This window comes from Scyliorhinus torazame, chromosome X (assembly GCF_047496885.1).
Source record: "Scyliorhinus torazame isolate Kashiwa2021f chromosome X, sScyTor2.1, whole genome shotgun sequence".
In the NCBI taxonomy this organism is placed as follows: domain Eukaryota; kingdom Metazoa; phylum Chordata; class Chondrichthyes; order Carcharhiniformes; family Scyliorhinidae; genus Scyliorhinus; species Scyliorhinus torazame.
Window position 1 is genome coordinate 25,063,132 of NC_092738.1, and position 16,203 is coordinate 25,079,334.

The following is a 16,203-nucleotide window of genomic DNA, read 5'->3' on the forward strand; positions in this document are numbered from 1 at the left end:
CTTTTTTGATCGCTCACTCCTGGTCCACTCCATATACTATGGGGGGGGGACGACCTTGCTATCCCCTTCCCACATTGGAAGTCGTCGAAAAAATTGCCGTTGGGGCTCCTGGAGAGCCCAAAAGTCCGTTTTAGCGGGAGCCGCCGAATGTGCGGCTTAGCTCCGCATAGCCGCAACCGGAAGTCTTTCGACTCTTAACAATTTCTATAGATGTACCATAGAAAGCAGCCTCTGGCTGCATCACAGCTTGGTATGGCAATTGCCCAGCCCAAGACCGTAAGAAACCACAGAGTCGTGAACACAGCCCAGTCCATCATCCATTGACTCTGTCTATATCTCCTGCTGCCTTGGGAAAGCGGGCAGCATAATCAAGGACTCCTCCCACCCGGGTTATTCGCTATTCCATCGAGCAGAAGTTACAACAAAAACCGCTTCTTCCCCGCTGTTACCAGACTCCTGAATGGCCCTCTTATGGACTGAACTGATTTTCATGCATCTTCTCTACCGTTGTAGCACTACATACCATATACTTCACCCGCTGTCTGTTTTTCTATTTTCATTATGTATCCTCATGTATTTATTTTATGTTCTATGTTTTTCACGTTTGGAATGATCTGTGTGGACTGTACGCAGAACAATACTTTTCACTGTACCTCGGTACACGTGACAAATCGAAGATCAGCCATGACCTTGTTGAATGACGAGCAGGGCTGAATGGCCTACTCTTGGGTTCTTATCAGTTTACTGAACATCGACGATAACGATGGCAAGATTTCATCTTGGTCTATAAGCGCCTTAGGTTCAAAAGCTTGCCAGCTGGAAGGAAAATAACAAAAAGGATGGTTGCAATGACTCTGCCAGTTTTGATGATGAGGAAGAAGTCAGATTGAGAATCACTGTCAGATACTCTTTTTATGTTGTCATTAAAATTGTCTGCCAATTGAGACAAGCTATTGGGGCAGCCAAGCTTAACTTGGAACCTCACACATCTTTGCAAGATCAATAAATGGCAGGTGTAAATCACAGTGATACTCTTGGCACTTTGGTTGCCACTGGCACATGGGAGATATCATCATTTGTACCCTTACCAGACCTGAAATCAGGGTTTCAGGAAAGATCCTTTGAGTGGACTTTGGCGATCAAGCAGAATTCTAGCTAGAGTTGTCTCCGCTATTGAAAGTAGCACACTACCATAATTACAACTCGATTACTCACCTTTTTTCAGACTTAAGTCTTTGTAGAAAGTGGAGATTGTTGGGAACTACCTTGCTCCCTCTCTTTCACTTGATATGCCCTCGGGGCCAGCAGCTTTACTATTTATTACATATCTGCTTGACCACTCTTTGGATTTCTCCAAAGGGTACTGATCCATTAGACCATGGTCTAGTCGATAGCTTTAATGGCACTGAAAAATTCACTTGTCCCGTGACATTCAGCGTGTCTTAGTTTTCTTGGGCTTTCTTTATCCACCAATTATTCTTTAAACAAAGCTAATGCTGCTCGTAGTGCAGATAAATTTCTAGTTAGCAGGAATGGGAGGTGCCAGTTAATCAAGTATGTCTGTTAACTGAGATGTGAGGTGATTTTCACGTTGTCATCCAGTGAGAGCGCTCCAGGGTGATCACACTGATGTTGAGGTCTTGGATGCAGGAGTGTGCAAATTGCGTGAGCGGCACTGAGGGGGAGATGCTGCTGCAGAGCAGTGGGAGGCTGAGACCGGAGCGAGGACAGGGCTCCAAAGCTACCGGCGAGTTTAACATCTCAATCAAACCCAGTCGCAACTCCAGAATTCCTGGATAATAGAAATGTTACTGTATTCTAACTTTGTCCATAGGTTAGGTTGGGTCTGACAGTTGACTAATGTATAGTCGGGTTTATGTTGATCTTTAAAATGCTCATCATTTTCAGAAAATTAATCTCTGCTCTTTGCTGAAAATACAGTTTGTTTTCGAGCTCTCATTAATGTGAGGCTCTTTGCGAAGCATTCCTGGAACTCATTTCTTACATCCTCAGCTTCTAGAAGTTTTGCATTTAGCTTTCTCCCTGGTTTAATGATGTATGCGAGGCTTGTTTAAAGAAACTGGGTAGTTTTGCCCTGAAAAGCTTAGTCACAGTCCAACAGCCATCTTCACCACATGTGACCCTACTGATAGAACACTCAAACAGATGAGTCCATTGGGGTTCACTTGTTCAAGGTCTCAACAGTCAGGAGTTTGTACTTATTTTTGTTGCAACTGCTAGTATGGGTGATCTTGGGGCTGTTTAGCACAGGGCTAAATCGCTGGCTTTGAAAGCAGACCAAGGCAGGCCAGTAGCACGGTTCGATTCCCGTAACAGCCTCCCCGAACAGGGGCCGGAATGTGGCGACTAGGGGCCTTTCACAGTAACTTCACTTGAAGCCTACTTGTGACAATAAGCAATTTTCATTTCATTTCATTTCTTGCTGCCTGTGGTTACCAGCCAGGTTGACCAAAGCAAGCTAATTTTCGAGAACATTTCTGAGCACACTCCCGGTTCGTGACAAGTCGATCTGAAACCAGTTTGCTCAGTATATGAGCTGATGCCAGGTTGCCCTGCTGCCTTGAAATTCCAGCGCAAAATAACCAGTGACTTGTACCATCGTGTGATTTGGCTTGTGATTGAAGACTCCCAACAATCTCCTATTGTTGTGACCATCACAGGGCATTGGGAAAAAGGAAAAGAGAAGTCGGTGCACAAAGAAAATGAAATGCTGAGAAGCAACAGCACATTATATTTTTGCAGCGAAGATGAATCAGAGCCTCAAGAGTGCCCTGACTCGAGGATAACTCACTGCTCCCACACTGAACTGATCCCTTCCATGTTATGGAGCACAGAGGTGGTGATTCGGCCCATCCAGTCTATGCCAGTCCTTTGAGCCCACTTTAGTCCTACTCTGTCCTTTCCCCATCGTTCTGTAAATGTTTCATTTTCCAAGTATCTTTCTAATTTCCCTATAAAAGTTGTTATTGACTTTACTCCCACCATCTTTTCAAGTCATTCACTCCAAATCATAAATTGCTAAATGAACAGGGTTGTGTCAAAGCCTTCGGGACTCGGTCTCTGCTACACGCCTGAATTAGTTTGTATCAGAAAGGTTTGCAGATGCTGCTTAAAGTAGGAAAATACAAAATCATGTATGATGGAATTATGAATGAGGAACAAAAATACACCATGAATGAATTTTAAATTGTGTAACGGTGAAGAAGGATTTTTGTATGCAGATAAATAGCCTATAAAGATATAGAGGAACGCAATCAGGCAGTTTTATGTTTAGAAAAAGGACTTGTGGTAATTATGTCGTATCTCGGAATATAGGATACAAAGGAATGGAGGTAATGTTGAACATGAGCAAGCCCTAAGTAAATTGCACAAATGTAATCTTTATTAGTGTCACAAGTAGGCTTAGATTAACACTGCAATGAAGTTACTGTGAAAATCCCCTAGTTGCCACATTCCGCCGCCTGTTCGGGTACACTGAGGGAGAATTCAGAATGTCCAATTCACCTAACAGCATGTCTTTCGGGAGCACCCGGAGGAAACCCACGCAGACACGGGGAGAATGTGCAGACCCTGCACAGACAGTGACCCAAGCCGGGAATCGAACCCGGGACCCTGGCACTGTGAAGCAGCAGTGCTGACCACTGCTACCGTGCCACTGAATACAGCGAGACCAAGTGCTTGAATTTGGTAAGTGAGGGCATTTTCAAGGTTGATCTCTTTCTAAAATCTTGTCACAGTGATTTGTAGTTTCTATCTGCTTGAGAGGCAGAGACTCTATAATATACCCACAAGTAATCAGTGAGTGATATTCTAAATTTGAAACCAAATTGGTTAAATAAAAACAAAACCAAGGCGGGCGATATATTGCAACTGTAGGATGTGGGTTCTGGCCGATACCTGTGTGACCCACAGCAACCACATCTGCAAAAAATGTCTGCAGTTCAAGAAGCTTTCGCTTAGAGGTGATGAGCTGGAGACCGAGCTTCCTACATTGCAATTCATTGGGGAGAACAAAAGTTACCTGGACAGTTAATCCAGGAGGCACTCACACTCCTTTACACTAGGTAATTCTGATTTGGTGTGTAGTCAGGGACTGGATAGTGTGACTACAAGTAAGGCAGGTATGGGGATCCTGAAGGGCGCAATGGAGAAGTCTCAGCTCTTGCAATTGTTCAGTAGGTTTTGAGGTTCTTGCAGTTGGTGTGGATGAGAACGGGGACCGCATGGGCCCAATTAACCTGAGGAAGGAGCTGTGCTCTGAAAGCTAAGATTCGAAACAAGCCTGTTGGACTTTAACCAGGTGTGGTGAGACTTTTTATTGTTGAAGAAAGTGGAGCAGATTGGATCTATGCTCATTGGAATTTAGAAGAATGAGCGGTGATCAAATTGAAGATTCTGAGGGGACTTGACAGGGAGCTGAGGATATTTCTTCTCGGAGGAATCTAGAACAAGGGGACACAGTCTAAAAATAATGGCTCTCCAATTTAAGACAGATGAGAAATCTGAGGGTTATCAGTCTTTGGAACACTTCCACAGAGAACAATGGAAGTTGGATCATTGAGTATATTCAAGGCTGAGTTAGACAGATCTTTGACAAGGGAGTCGAGTTATGGAGCACAGGCAGGAAAGTGGAGTTACAGTCACAGTCAAATCAACCGGGATCTTATTGAATGGCAGAGCAGACTCGATGGGCCAAATGGCCTATTCCTCTTATTTCCTGTTATCTAAGATAACAGATTGAGTATTGTGTGCAGTTTTAGCCAACCCATTATCAAAAGGAGATAGAAGCTATCGGGAAAAAGTGCATATAATTTACTAGAATGTTACCTGGACTTATACTTGTGAGGAAAGATTTGTTATGCCTTAACTGTGACCTGGATTTAGCTCTATCCACTATCTGCGCTGCTTTGGATGTTTGAGTTTAAGTTTCTTGCATGTAAAACAGCACTGTTGGTGATTGTTTCAATTTAGTTGGTGAACTTCGAGACTGTTTTGGATCAGCTGTATGTGATTTCACATTCTAACGGAGAGTGCCTCGGCACTCTGGCATTTTATCTATGATCACTTCCCGTTCTTGTCTCATTGTTTCATCTGATGCCATAGGAGTCAGAACAATGTTTTTTCCAGTCACACATCTGCTTACAAACCCGAGTTATATCATGTAGCAATTTAGACAGTCCAGACGGTTACTTATGGATCAAGAATGAAAAGCAAATAGGTGGTTGAGTGCATCCTACACAGATACATAAAGGGTTGTCTGGTGGTTGAGGTGGTCGTTTAAAGATCTTGTGAAGAGCAAGGAGTCCTCTGATGCCTTGCCAACATTCCTGCCTTCACACCATCAAAAACAGAATAATTCTTCATTTATCTGTGTTGTTTGTGAGGTCTTGCTGTGTGCAAAGTGACTTCTGGGTTTTCATATATAGGTACTTCACAGCAATTTTGTGTGTTTCTGAATGACAAAGAGTCACCCAGACTCGAAACACTAGCACCCTTCTCTCTCCACAGATGCTGTCAGACCTGCTGAGATTGTCCAATATTTTCTGTTTTTGTATTATATAAATACAAGCTATTTTAAACTTGCAAAGTGGCAAGTTAATTGTAATTTTATCTATTCCAGAACTGCTTCCTGGATATTTCTCAATTGGGTTCAAATTCTGACATGCAAGACTATCACTTGTAGTACTTCTCACATTTTCTAAACCTGGCGGGCAAAGTGCCAAAGGCAGTTAGATGAAGTTCGGCCACAGATCAGCCATGGTCTCATTGAATGGTGGGACAGGTTTGAGGGGCGGAATGGCCTGCTCCTGTTCCTAAAGTTTACCCGCCCAAGAATGGCAACTGATGCTAACAGCTCGTACTTTGGTTCTTCTCTCATCCCAAATCATTTTCATTTGGGTACGTTTCTGTGGTTCATTTGGGTACGTTTCTGTGGTGTGTGGAGGAATGCAATGAAGAAGATGCTTGTTTATCTGGTAGGGGCATCAACATTCTTTGCATGTCCTCCAGTCACTTGAATTCTGCCCTTCCATCCAAGTAAGCATAAATTTTGGGGGGGGGCATTCGGTTTAGTCCGTTTTATTTTGGCTTCAGAATTAAATGTGTTATGCAAGCCTCGGTGTTTTATACAATGTGGAATGAAGAGGTAACCTGCAGTACCACCTGTCTGCAATGTTATGACAGCATTTTTATGTGATTGTCCAGCGTGTGGTTTCCTCAGAATATATCAAGGTAGGCTATACTCCTATTGTATGTGAAGGATGAACGCCATTTGAACAATGAAGATAATCCTGCCAGGTAGGTAATCTATCTTTATGTTGGCCACCCCCTCCTTCTTCTCTACTTGGGTCAATTTTCCTTTCATTGGGCACATTTTGAATGTAAGCCGATGAAGTACCTTATCTGTTGTAGGGCAATTACATGTTTTTTCTTATCGGTAGGAAATTAATGACATCCCTCTACCATATGACATGGATGTATTGAAGCTTGTTTAAACTTGGTGTGTTGTACAGATTGGAAAATACTAACCGGCAGTGAGTATTTGAATTTGGTGGAAAACACCAGGATTAGTACCCGGAGTGGGAAACCTGCTGATCTCGACATTCATTCAAAGGATACATCACCTGAGCAGCCTTTCTGGTTGAAAAGTCTTTACATTCCAAATCTGCTTTTCACCTGCATAGGTTCAACAGAATTCCTCTTTACTTCCCGTCCTTCTGCAATCCTATAATAGCATTCCCTTTTCAAATTGTGCAAAACACCAAATTTCACAACCGGGCATCTGCAATTTAGTAATGTGTTTAAAACCAAGTGACAGAATTAAACTTGTTAATTGCGTCTCATTTCGAGGGCTCAATTTTCTACAGAATGTTCCACGGTGCTGCATTTTGAACAGTTTTACCAGATTTTTTCTCTTTGTAGATTTGGATAAATTTGCAGCCGATGACATCATGGATCCCATTGCCAAGGCAAAAATGGTGGCATTGAAGGGAATTAAAAAGGTCATGGCACAGGGAAACATCACTGTGGCACCAGGGATGAATAGGTAGGCTTTGCTGTCATTGTTTTAATTTCCTTTGTGCAAAATAGTAGAAAAACCGAGAATTCGGTCAAGGTAATCCAGACAAATGAAAATGTAATACATAATCAAAAGTGTGAATTGGTGGAAATCAGATTTAAACTGAAATTACTTGAGTTTTTAATTTTATAATTAACAAACTAGCAGGAAAGAATCACTTGTCAGATGTTCATGATTAATAACTGTTCATTTTTTTGAATGGATGTTTAGACAGCAGGTTTCATTGTTGGCACAAAGATTGGCTGGGACTCCAGGACCAAATGAGGCACAGGCTAAATTGCCACCTGGAAACAGTCAGGTACTTCAGACTTTTTAAACACTGGCTCAGGGTTATGTATTGAGTGTTTATAAAGAGTAAATATGGTGGAATGTGATTTGTGGAGCAGCATGGACCGAGTTCTGCAGAAGGGCTTTATGGCCAGTATACTGATGCTTTTGGTAATTGTGTTTGAAGTTCTGCTAAACTCGTCCACTCCCTTCAATAGCCTTCTCCATCCCACCAAGTGTTTGGCAGTTCAGCCTGCCCCAACCCACCTATAAACATTCCTCTGCACCATCTCCAAATTACCTGGAATTCTTTCCCATCCACCGTTTTCTAAGCTGCTGTTTCATTTCTGCTGTAATTGTATGTCACATACAATTGAAGAGCCAAAACTAACAGCTTATCATAAAAACACCACTGACCCCTCCTGCTAGTGTTTGCATAAATGCTGTGAATTTGGGTTATTTTTCGTTGAGTAAGGGCACGAGGCAGGGATGTCCATTGTCTCTGCTCCTGTTTGCCCTGGCAATAGAGGCACTTGTCATAACACTTGGATCTTGCAGTAAGTGGAGGAGGAATAAATGGGATGGGGTGGAGCTTAAGGTGTCCTTGTACGTGGACCTGGTTTACATTACGGACCCAGTATCCACTGTGGATGAGAAAATGAAGCTGCTTGGGAGCTTTGGCTCCTTCTGTGGGTATAAGTTGAATTTGGACAAGAGCGAATACTTTTGGTTAACCCCCCAGTCTGGGGATGTTGCCATTTGCTTTGCCAGGTCTAACTTCCATTATCTGGGTGGCTCACGATTGGGCCTCGCTCCATAAATTAAACTATGTTAGTCTGGTTAATGGGTTTGCGTCCGACTTACAGGTGTGGGATAACCTCCCCCTGTCCTTGGCCGGTAGGGTTCAGACTATTAAGAAGAATGTGCTCCTGAGATTTTTATTTGTTTTTCGATGTCTCCCCACTTTTCTCCCCAAGTCCATCTTTGTCAAGATTAATAAATTTGTGTCCTCTTTTATTTGGCGAGTAAGACCCCAAGGATCCAGAGGGCATTCCTTCAGAGGATAGGCAATCAGGAGGTTTGGCTTTACCCAATTTATTATTTTATTATTGGGCAGCCAATATTGAGAAGGTACTGGTTTAGTGATCTGGGTTCTGTATGGGGGCAAATGGAGGTGATTTCCTGTAAGGGTTCTAGCCTTGGTGCATTAGTGATGGCATTGCTCCCGTTCTCTCTGGCAAGATTTTCCTCTAATCCGGTGGTGGTGTCCACCCTGAGAATCTGGAAGCAGTTCAGATAGCATTTTAAACTTGGAATGTAATCACCTCCTCCTTTTGCCAGTGGGTTCAGACTCTACGTTTAGGTCACTGGAGGGGATGGGTTTAGAGAGGTTTAGGGACTTGTTCATGGAGCGAAGGTTTGCCAGTCGGAAAAATTTTAACTCCCTGGTTCCAATCGGTTTAGATACTTTCAGATTAATGATTTGTCGCACACAGCTTTCCCCTTGGCACCACCGTCCTTCCTGTTGGTCGGGTCTGGTGGGGGGATTATTTTTTGCATATCCGGCCAGATCCTATCTGCGGAGTCGGCTCTGTTGAATGAGGCGAGAGTGAATTGGGTCCTATTCTGGATGATGAGGTGTGGAGTGAGGCTCTTCACGCGGTCAACTCCACGTCCTCTTGTGCGTGGCTTAGTCTGATCCAGTTCATGGTCGTGCACAGGGCTCATCCAGCCTGCCCGAACAGGCGCCGGAATGTGGCGACGAGGGTCTTTTCACAGTAACTTCATTTGAAGTCTACTTGTGACAATAAGTGATTTTCATTTCATTTCTGACCAAGGAGAGGATGAGTGTTATATTTCTGAGGTGGAAGACCGGTGTGAGTGTTGTTTGGGCGGAGGCGGATGTCCTCGCCTTTGCCTCATTAATGGACTGGAGACGAGTTCTACTAGGGTGGAGGTCTCTCACTCCGCCCAGTGTCTCAGCTTGGTTGGGTGACCGCATGTCATTCTTGCATTAGGGGTAGGTCAGATACACCATTAAGGAGTCGGTAGAAGGGTTCTACCTAAGATGGCGGCCAATCATTTCCTTTTTTTAAAGAACTAGTCATCGTCAAATGTTATGGGGTTTAGTTTAATGTGGAGGGGGAGTTTAGTTTAATGTTAGTTGGGGGGGGGGGGGTCAAGTTAATTTGTGCTTTTGTTTGTCGTGTTTTTGCCATTGTAATTTGAATTAATTATTTTGTTAATGAAAAATTTTCAATTCACATGCTTTTTAAAAAAAATAAAAAAATAAAAAATTTAAACTGGGCGGCAGTGGCTAGCACTGCTGCCTCACAGCGCCGAGGACTCTGGTTCGATTCACAGACTCCAGTGCTATTAACCCTTAATTCCTTGTTATTCTCGAGCCTAACTTGTCCCAATTGCTGTTAGGCCACAGCCCACCTCCCTTTCACAATTCATGCCTGTCCACCTCCCACCCAATACAAGTTGCACCTAGCCTGCCCTCTGCCTCACCTTCTCTCATGTAGCCCCTTTCCAACAGTTTCACCCCATCCCCACCCCAATCCTGAAATGTTGCTTCCCGTAATTCTGAATTCCTCTGAATGTTTTAAAACATTTTTTTAAATGGTGTGAAAAGATAGATATTCGATGCATCAGTCGAAAGCTATGTGGGACATCCAGATAGAATAAGACCGAATCAGTCGGAAAACGGTTGTACAGTAAAAGAGTTTGTTGCAGCTGTAGAGAAAAAGATGAGAGGAGTGCATAAAAAGGGCAACGCCTTAATGTGCTACAGTGACATGTTACAGATACAAATTCTGAATATGTTTGCGTGTAAACTGATTTCACATCAGTCCTGAATCCTTTAATGATTGTTTCATGATTGTAACATTTTCTGTCTTCCAGCAGGAGGCTAATAGTGACCAGATGCAGACTCGGCCAACTCCGCCAACCTTTGTCCAAGGGTTTATCAGTAAGTCGTCAGCTTACTTTATTTGTGAACTGGCTGTGTGGCAGTTGGGGGGCTTTGCTGTTTAGACCTTTCTTAAATCTAGATTTTGTTTTTAAAAAAAAATAGTTTTATTCAAACAAAATTTTCATTATATGAAGAAAAAAAATTCAACCGAGCCCAACCGTGTACTACACCAAAAGTACACCCACCCAGTTCCCCTCCCCCTCACCCCCATATAGAAAACAGAAGCTTAATTTTAAAAAATATAAAAAGACAACCCCCCCCCCCCAAACAACTGACGGTAACCATTTCCACGAAAAAGGCGATTAAGGGCTGCCACCTCGAGTAGAATCCTTCCACCGACCCCTCATGGTATACTTGACCTTCTCAATGTGCCAAAATTCCGTCAGATCCCCCAACCAAGCAGAGGCCTTAGGCGGAACCGGGGATCTCCACCCAAGCAGAACTTGCCTCTGGACTATTAGTGAGACGAAGGCTGGGACATTTGCCTCGTGCCAGTCCGCAGCATCGGCGAGTACGATACTCCACAAATGGCCACCAACGGGCATGGCTCCAACTGGACACCCAAAATCCCTGATATTGTATTAGAAATGGAGACCCAGAAACTAACGAGCTTGGGGCAAGACCAAAACATGAGCGTGTGATTCGCCGGCCCTCTAGAGCACCGTTCACACCTATCCTCCACTCCCAAGAAGAACCCATTCATAACGCATCCTCGTCGGGAGCGGCACTGCACCACCTTGAACTGGACCAAGCTTAACCTAGCACATGAGGAAGTGAAGTTGACCCTGTGAAGAGCCTCACTCCATAATCACCCCTCAAAGACCAAACCCAGCTCACCATCCCACTTCCTCCAACGATGCCTGCTTCATCACCAACATCTGCCCTTAGATATCTGAAATCTTATACTCTCATAACTCGTCAAAGGACAAGACCCTGTCCATAAGTGAACGTGACAGTAACAGGGTAAATGAAAGAAGCTCCTTGCATAAAAAAATCACGCACCTGAATACATTGCCTCTCGGGCGCTGAAATCTCTTTAGCTTCTCCTCTCGGCCGGTGAACCTACCCTCCAGAAACATCTCCCTAAACATCTCCACCAGAAAATATCCACTCTTACCCATATTCAGCTTGTACCCCAAAAGGGAGCCAAGCTTCCTGAGCAGCTCCATTATCTCCCCCACGTTGGAGAGTGGGTCTGTGATATATAGTAACAAATCATCCACACATGAGGACATCCTCTGCTCCCTCCCCCTACGCTCTATTTCCCCCTCCCATCTGTTAGATAACCTCAACACAATGGCCAGCGGCTTGATTGCTATGGCAAATGAAAGCAGAGGCCTTGTACCTCTGTTCAGCTTAAATAACTTGGCATTAGTGCGCACACTCGCAATGGGGGCCCTGTACAAAAGCCTAATCCATGAAATCAATTTTGGCCTGAAGCCAAACCACCCCAGGATCTCTTGAGGTGCCCCCACTCAACCCTATTGAAAGCCTTCTCCACATCCATCAAAATAATCACCTCTAAGGAGGGCGACAACACTACATTTAACAATCTCCTAATAATCTAGTCTGCTCCTCCGAAATCACTCCCGGTAGGCAAGGCTCCAAACGCATTGCCAACACCTTAACGTCAGCGTTTAATAACGAAATAGGCCGATACGACCCACATTCCATAGAATTCTTCTCTTTCTTCAGGATCAAGGAAATCGACACCTCACCAGCATGGCTGGCAAACCCCCCCCCCCTCCAACAACCCCCCCCCCCCCTTCTTCTTCGCTCCTGCTCCACCTCCGGGAAGGACAACCCATCCAAAAATTGCTTCATTGATGAACCTTCCTCCAAGGGCTCTGACTCATGCACACCTAAGTAACCGTCTCTGGGGCAGAAACTATCCGGCCATCCGAGCCCCTGATCTGCACTATGTCCCAGGAAGCAGCTATCGTTTCAGCTGGTGAGCCAACAGACAGCTGGCCTTCTCCCCTCGAGCGTCGCAGCTGGCTCACCTGTTGACAACAACTCAAAATACATTTGCAATTTATTTCCGCCAATAACTCCGGTGTTGGGGCGATCGAGTACTGGCGGTCCACCTCGCGAATGGAGTCCACCAGCCTCTGCCTCTTGACCTTTGCAGATTTATCCCTATGTGCTTTATAAGAGATTATCTCTTCTCTTCTCTTTCTCTCTCTCTCTCTCTCCCCCCCCCTTACTAACTGCCTTCCGGGCTTCCCAGAACTTGGAAGGCAAGACTGCCTCATTCCTGTTGAACTCAGTGGATCTCCACAGGTCTTCCCTCCCCTATGAACACCAATAACTCCTTTGCCACCCCTGATGGACTCAGAGACTTGGGATTCCACCGGTCCAACCTAGGTTCCAAACCCCCCCCCCCCCCCCCCCCCAGCACTGTGAATACTGTGTCATCCCCCATACAGATTAACCAAAACCACCGGCGTGGCCACCAATGACCCACTAATGATGATGTACCACCCACCTGTCAATATATACCTGCAGAAAAAAGCCACCCTCTTAATCAACGTAGCTCCCCCCCCCCCATGCCCTACAATCAAAACCCGAGTGATATACCTGCTCCACCCATCCCTTTCGTAACCGTGTTTAATCCTTGATTCTCAAATGGGCCTCCTGTAGAAAAAACACATCTGCCTTCAAGCATCAGCTGCACAAACCCCCAAGGCCTTTTTACTATTCCCCCTTGCGAGGCAATCCAGCGGTGCCCAACCTGCACCAGCTCTGGGCCCTGCAAGATGGCCGCCACTTCCTCCATAAAGCCAGTCCTAAAACAAAGGAACCGTCAGCAGTCTACCCCCTCCCCCCAGCCTTTCTCTCCCTTCCCAGCTCCACCCCACCCGGAGAACCAAACGAACAACCAACAAAAGCCAGCCCTGTCCCCATAACCGAACACAAGCAAAAAGCCTAAGCTCGTTACCCTAGAAAAAAATCACTAATGGTAACAAGTGGTAGACATCTCTCCTTCTCCGCCCCTGTTAACTAGCTGTACTGCTAGCAATGTCAACTAAACAGTATATCAATGATCAGCCCCCCCTCCCCCACCAACTTGCTGAACATCTTGGACATATAGTCCGTGGAGTCTGAGACCTCCATGGCCCTCTGGCAGCCCAACGATTCTTAGGTTTTGGCAAATGGAGTGGTTCTCCAGATCTTCAATCTACACCAATTTCCTCCCCAAATAATCTCCCATATACTGGGCAAAAAGAGCCAAAAACAAATACCCTGGCAAGAGCCATCGCGTGTGCGATTGCTGACCACATAGCCGCCACCGGGAGTCCTCAGGATTGAATGTTAATGCAATGCTCTATGGCCAAGTATGTTCATTTGAAAAATTATTGCATTCGTTCCAGGCAGAAGAATATGAGGATCTAATCCACCATATCTTTGAACTCATTTCAAAGTACTTTGTACTTGCAAGTTTTCTACTTTGTTTTACTACCTTTGGCCTTTTGACGCCATTACACGGTTTACATTTTTAGAATGAATTGCCTCATGTTAAAGTTTCACTTGTCAAGTTTCAAAAAGACGCCGCTTCCTAAGTGACATAAAGCTTTCACCTGCACAATGATTCTTGTAATTGTTACAATTGTAGAAGCTGAACCAACCTGATTTAATTATTTAGGGTTCCTCTGTATCCCACTAGCTGTTGGGAGACCTATAGTACAACCCCAACATTGTGATTGCACCCTTCCTATTCGTGAGCTCTTCCCATAACGCCTCACTGCAGGGATGATAATGGCATAGTGTAGGTTAGATGGCTTTTGTTTCGGTGCAACATCGTGGGCCGAAGGGCCTATACTGCGCTGTATTGTTCTATGTTCTATAATCCCTCCCAAGATATCCTCCCTCATCACAGCTGTGATATGTACCCTAACCAGTAATGCAACTCTCCCGCCTTTTCTTTTACCCCCTCTGTCTCATCTAAAACGTTGATATCCCGCAACGTTAATCTGTCAGTCCTGTCCTCCTTTAACCATGTCCCTGTAATAGCAACAATATCATAATTCCCCACAATCCAAGCTCGAGTTCCTCCGTCTTACTTGGTATACTTCTTGCATTGAAGTAAACGCACTCCAGACCTCTAGACCCACTGAGATCAGCGACTTCCCTCTGCCTGCTCTCCGTCTTGGCTATATTTGTTCTCCTCCCAATCTCTACACTTGCTGACCTGCTGCTCCGGTTCCCACCCCCCTGCCATACTAGTTTAAACCACTAAACTACTTTACCACCGGCCTATAAACGACTCTTAGCAAAGCTTGTGGCCCCTTCCGGTTTCATTTTTCCACCCAAGCTGATTCGACGCCTTGATCTTCCAATCCAAGATCCTGCCATACTAATGTACTGATCCCAACAGTGTGACACCACCACTTCTTCCTTTTTGCCTTTCCCTCCTAGCCTTTGAACTTTCAGTTTCCAGCCTTGGTCACCCTACAGCTGCAACTCCATAACTAACTGTCTTTTACGTAAAAAGTAGCAACGCTAACGTTTTCATTCCTCTGCATGTTCAGTTATAGCCTTAAGCTGGAAAGTTCTGCAGATTTCCTATCGACCAATTGAGGTAATCAGCAATTCACTGGCAAATGTTTGCAGTTGATTTCACGTCCTTGCCCAAAGCTTGCTAATCAATTCAACTTGGGCTATAAACTGGATTTTACAATGTACTTACTGTGCGAATCCTACAAATTGACTGGCAAAGCTGTAATTTCTGCTCGTCAGAATTAACCACGACTTGTCACCATAGCTGTCATTTGTTCAGTGTATCATTCTGTTCTGGAATAAATGCATTTGGATTGTTGGGCTGTTGTATTAGTGATCTGGGGTGGGATTCTCCCCTACCCGGCGGGGCGGGGGGTTCCGGCGTAATGGAGTGGCGGGAACCACTCCGGCGTCGGGCCGCACCTTTAGGGGCCAAGCCCTCACCTTGAGGGGCTAGGCCCGCGCTGGAGCGGTTTGCGCTCTGCCAGCTGGTGGGAATGGCTTTTGGCGCCATGCCAGCCGGGGCTGAAAGGTCTTCGCCGGGCGACGCATGCGCGGGAGCGTCAGCGGCAGCTGACGTCATCCCCGCGCAGGGGAGGGGGTCTCTTCCGCCTCTGCCATAGTGAAGACCATGGCGAAGGTGGAAGAAAATGAGTACCCCCACGGCACAGGCCCGCCCGCGGATTGCGGGCCAGGCCACCGTGGGGGCACCCCCCCCCCCCCCCCCCCCCGGTGCCAGATCACCTCGCGCCGCCTTGTCCCGCCGTTCAAAAGGTGGTTTAATCCACGCTGGCGGGACAGGCATTCCAGCAGCGGGACTTCGGCCCATCGCGGGCCGGAGAATCGGCGGGGGTGGGACCGGCGCGCTGCGATTCCCGCCCCCGCCGAATCTCTGGTGGCGGAGACTTCGGGACACGGCGGGGGCGGGATTCACGCCAGCCCCTGGCGATTCTCCGACCCGGCGGGGGGTCGGAGAATCCCGCCCATGGTTCTGTTTTCTTTTGTGGTAATTACTCTTGGGACAACAGAAGTTAAGCCATTGGAAATGGCTGGGAAATGTCCTCATACAATGTGTTCAATTTTATTTGGAGCAAAATTCCAGTTGTAAAATTTAGTAAATCTTCAGTCTCCCGGATTCCAGGTGGCATAGTGGGACGGGCCTGCCCTTTTTGGGTTCACATCCGGTCTCAATGATGGGATAACAACATCTCTCCTGTCTTCAACCTTTGAGTCCGACGTGGGTAGTGTCAACCCAGCTCAAAGTCAGTCCACAAATCCCCCTGAATCGGGTCAAGGGGAACTGGTATGGGAAATGGAAAGTGATGAATTGATGCTGCTAGTGCTGCTCAAAACTGATACT

At 45.7% G+C, this 16,203-nt stretch overlaps 1 protein-coding gene across 21 annotated transcripts in view; it reads left to right on the forward strand.

Moving 5' to 3' along the window:
- The window catches only part of kmt2d (lysine (K)-specific methyltransferase 2D), a 306,604-nt gene that overhangs the window by 218,288 nt on the left and 72,113 nt on the right, over positions 1-16,203 (forward strand). For 18 of the 21 annotated variants that reach the window (XM_072493795.1, XM_072493792.1, XM_072493808.1 and 15 more), the window contains 3 exons: positions 6,943-7,066; positions 7,310-7,397; positions 10,274-10,340. In XM_072493795.1, the coding sequence (XP_072349896.1) occupies positions 6,943-7,066; positions 7,310-7,397; positions 10,274-10,340 (279 nt within the window). The remainder of the gene's footprint in view (positions 1-6,942; positions 7,067-7,309; positions 7,398-10,273; positions 10,341-16,203) is intronic. The other 3 variants (XM_072493798.1, XM_072493804.1, XM_072493814.1) reach the window with 1 other exon arrangement.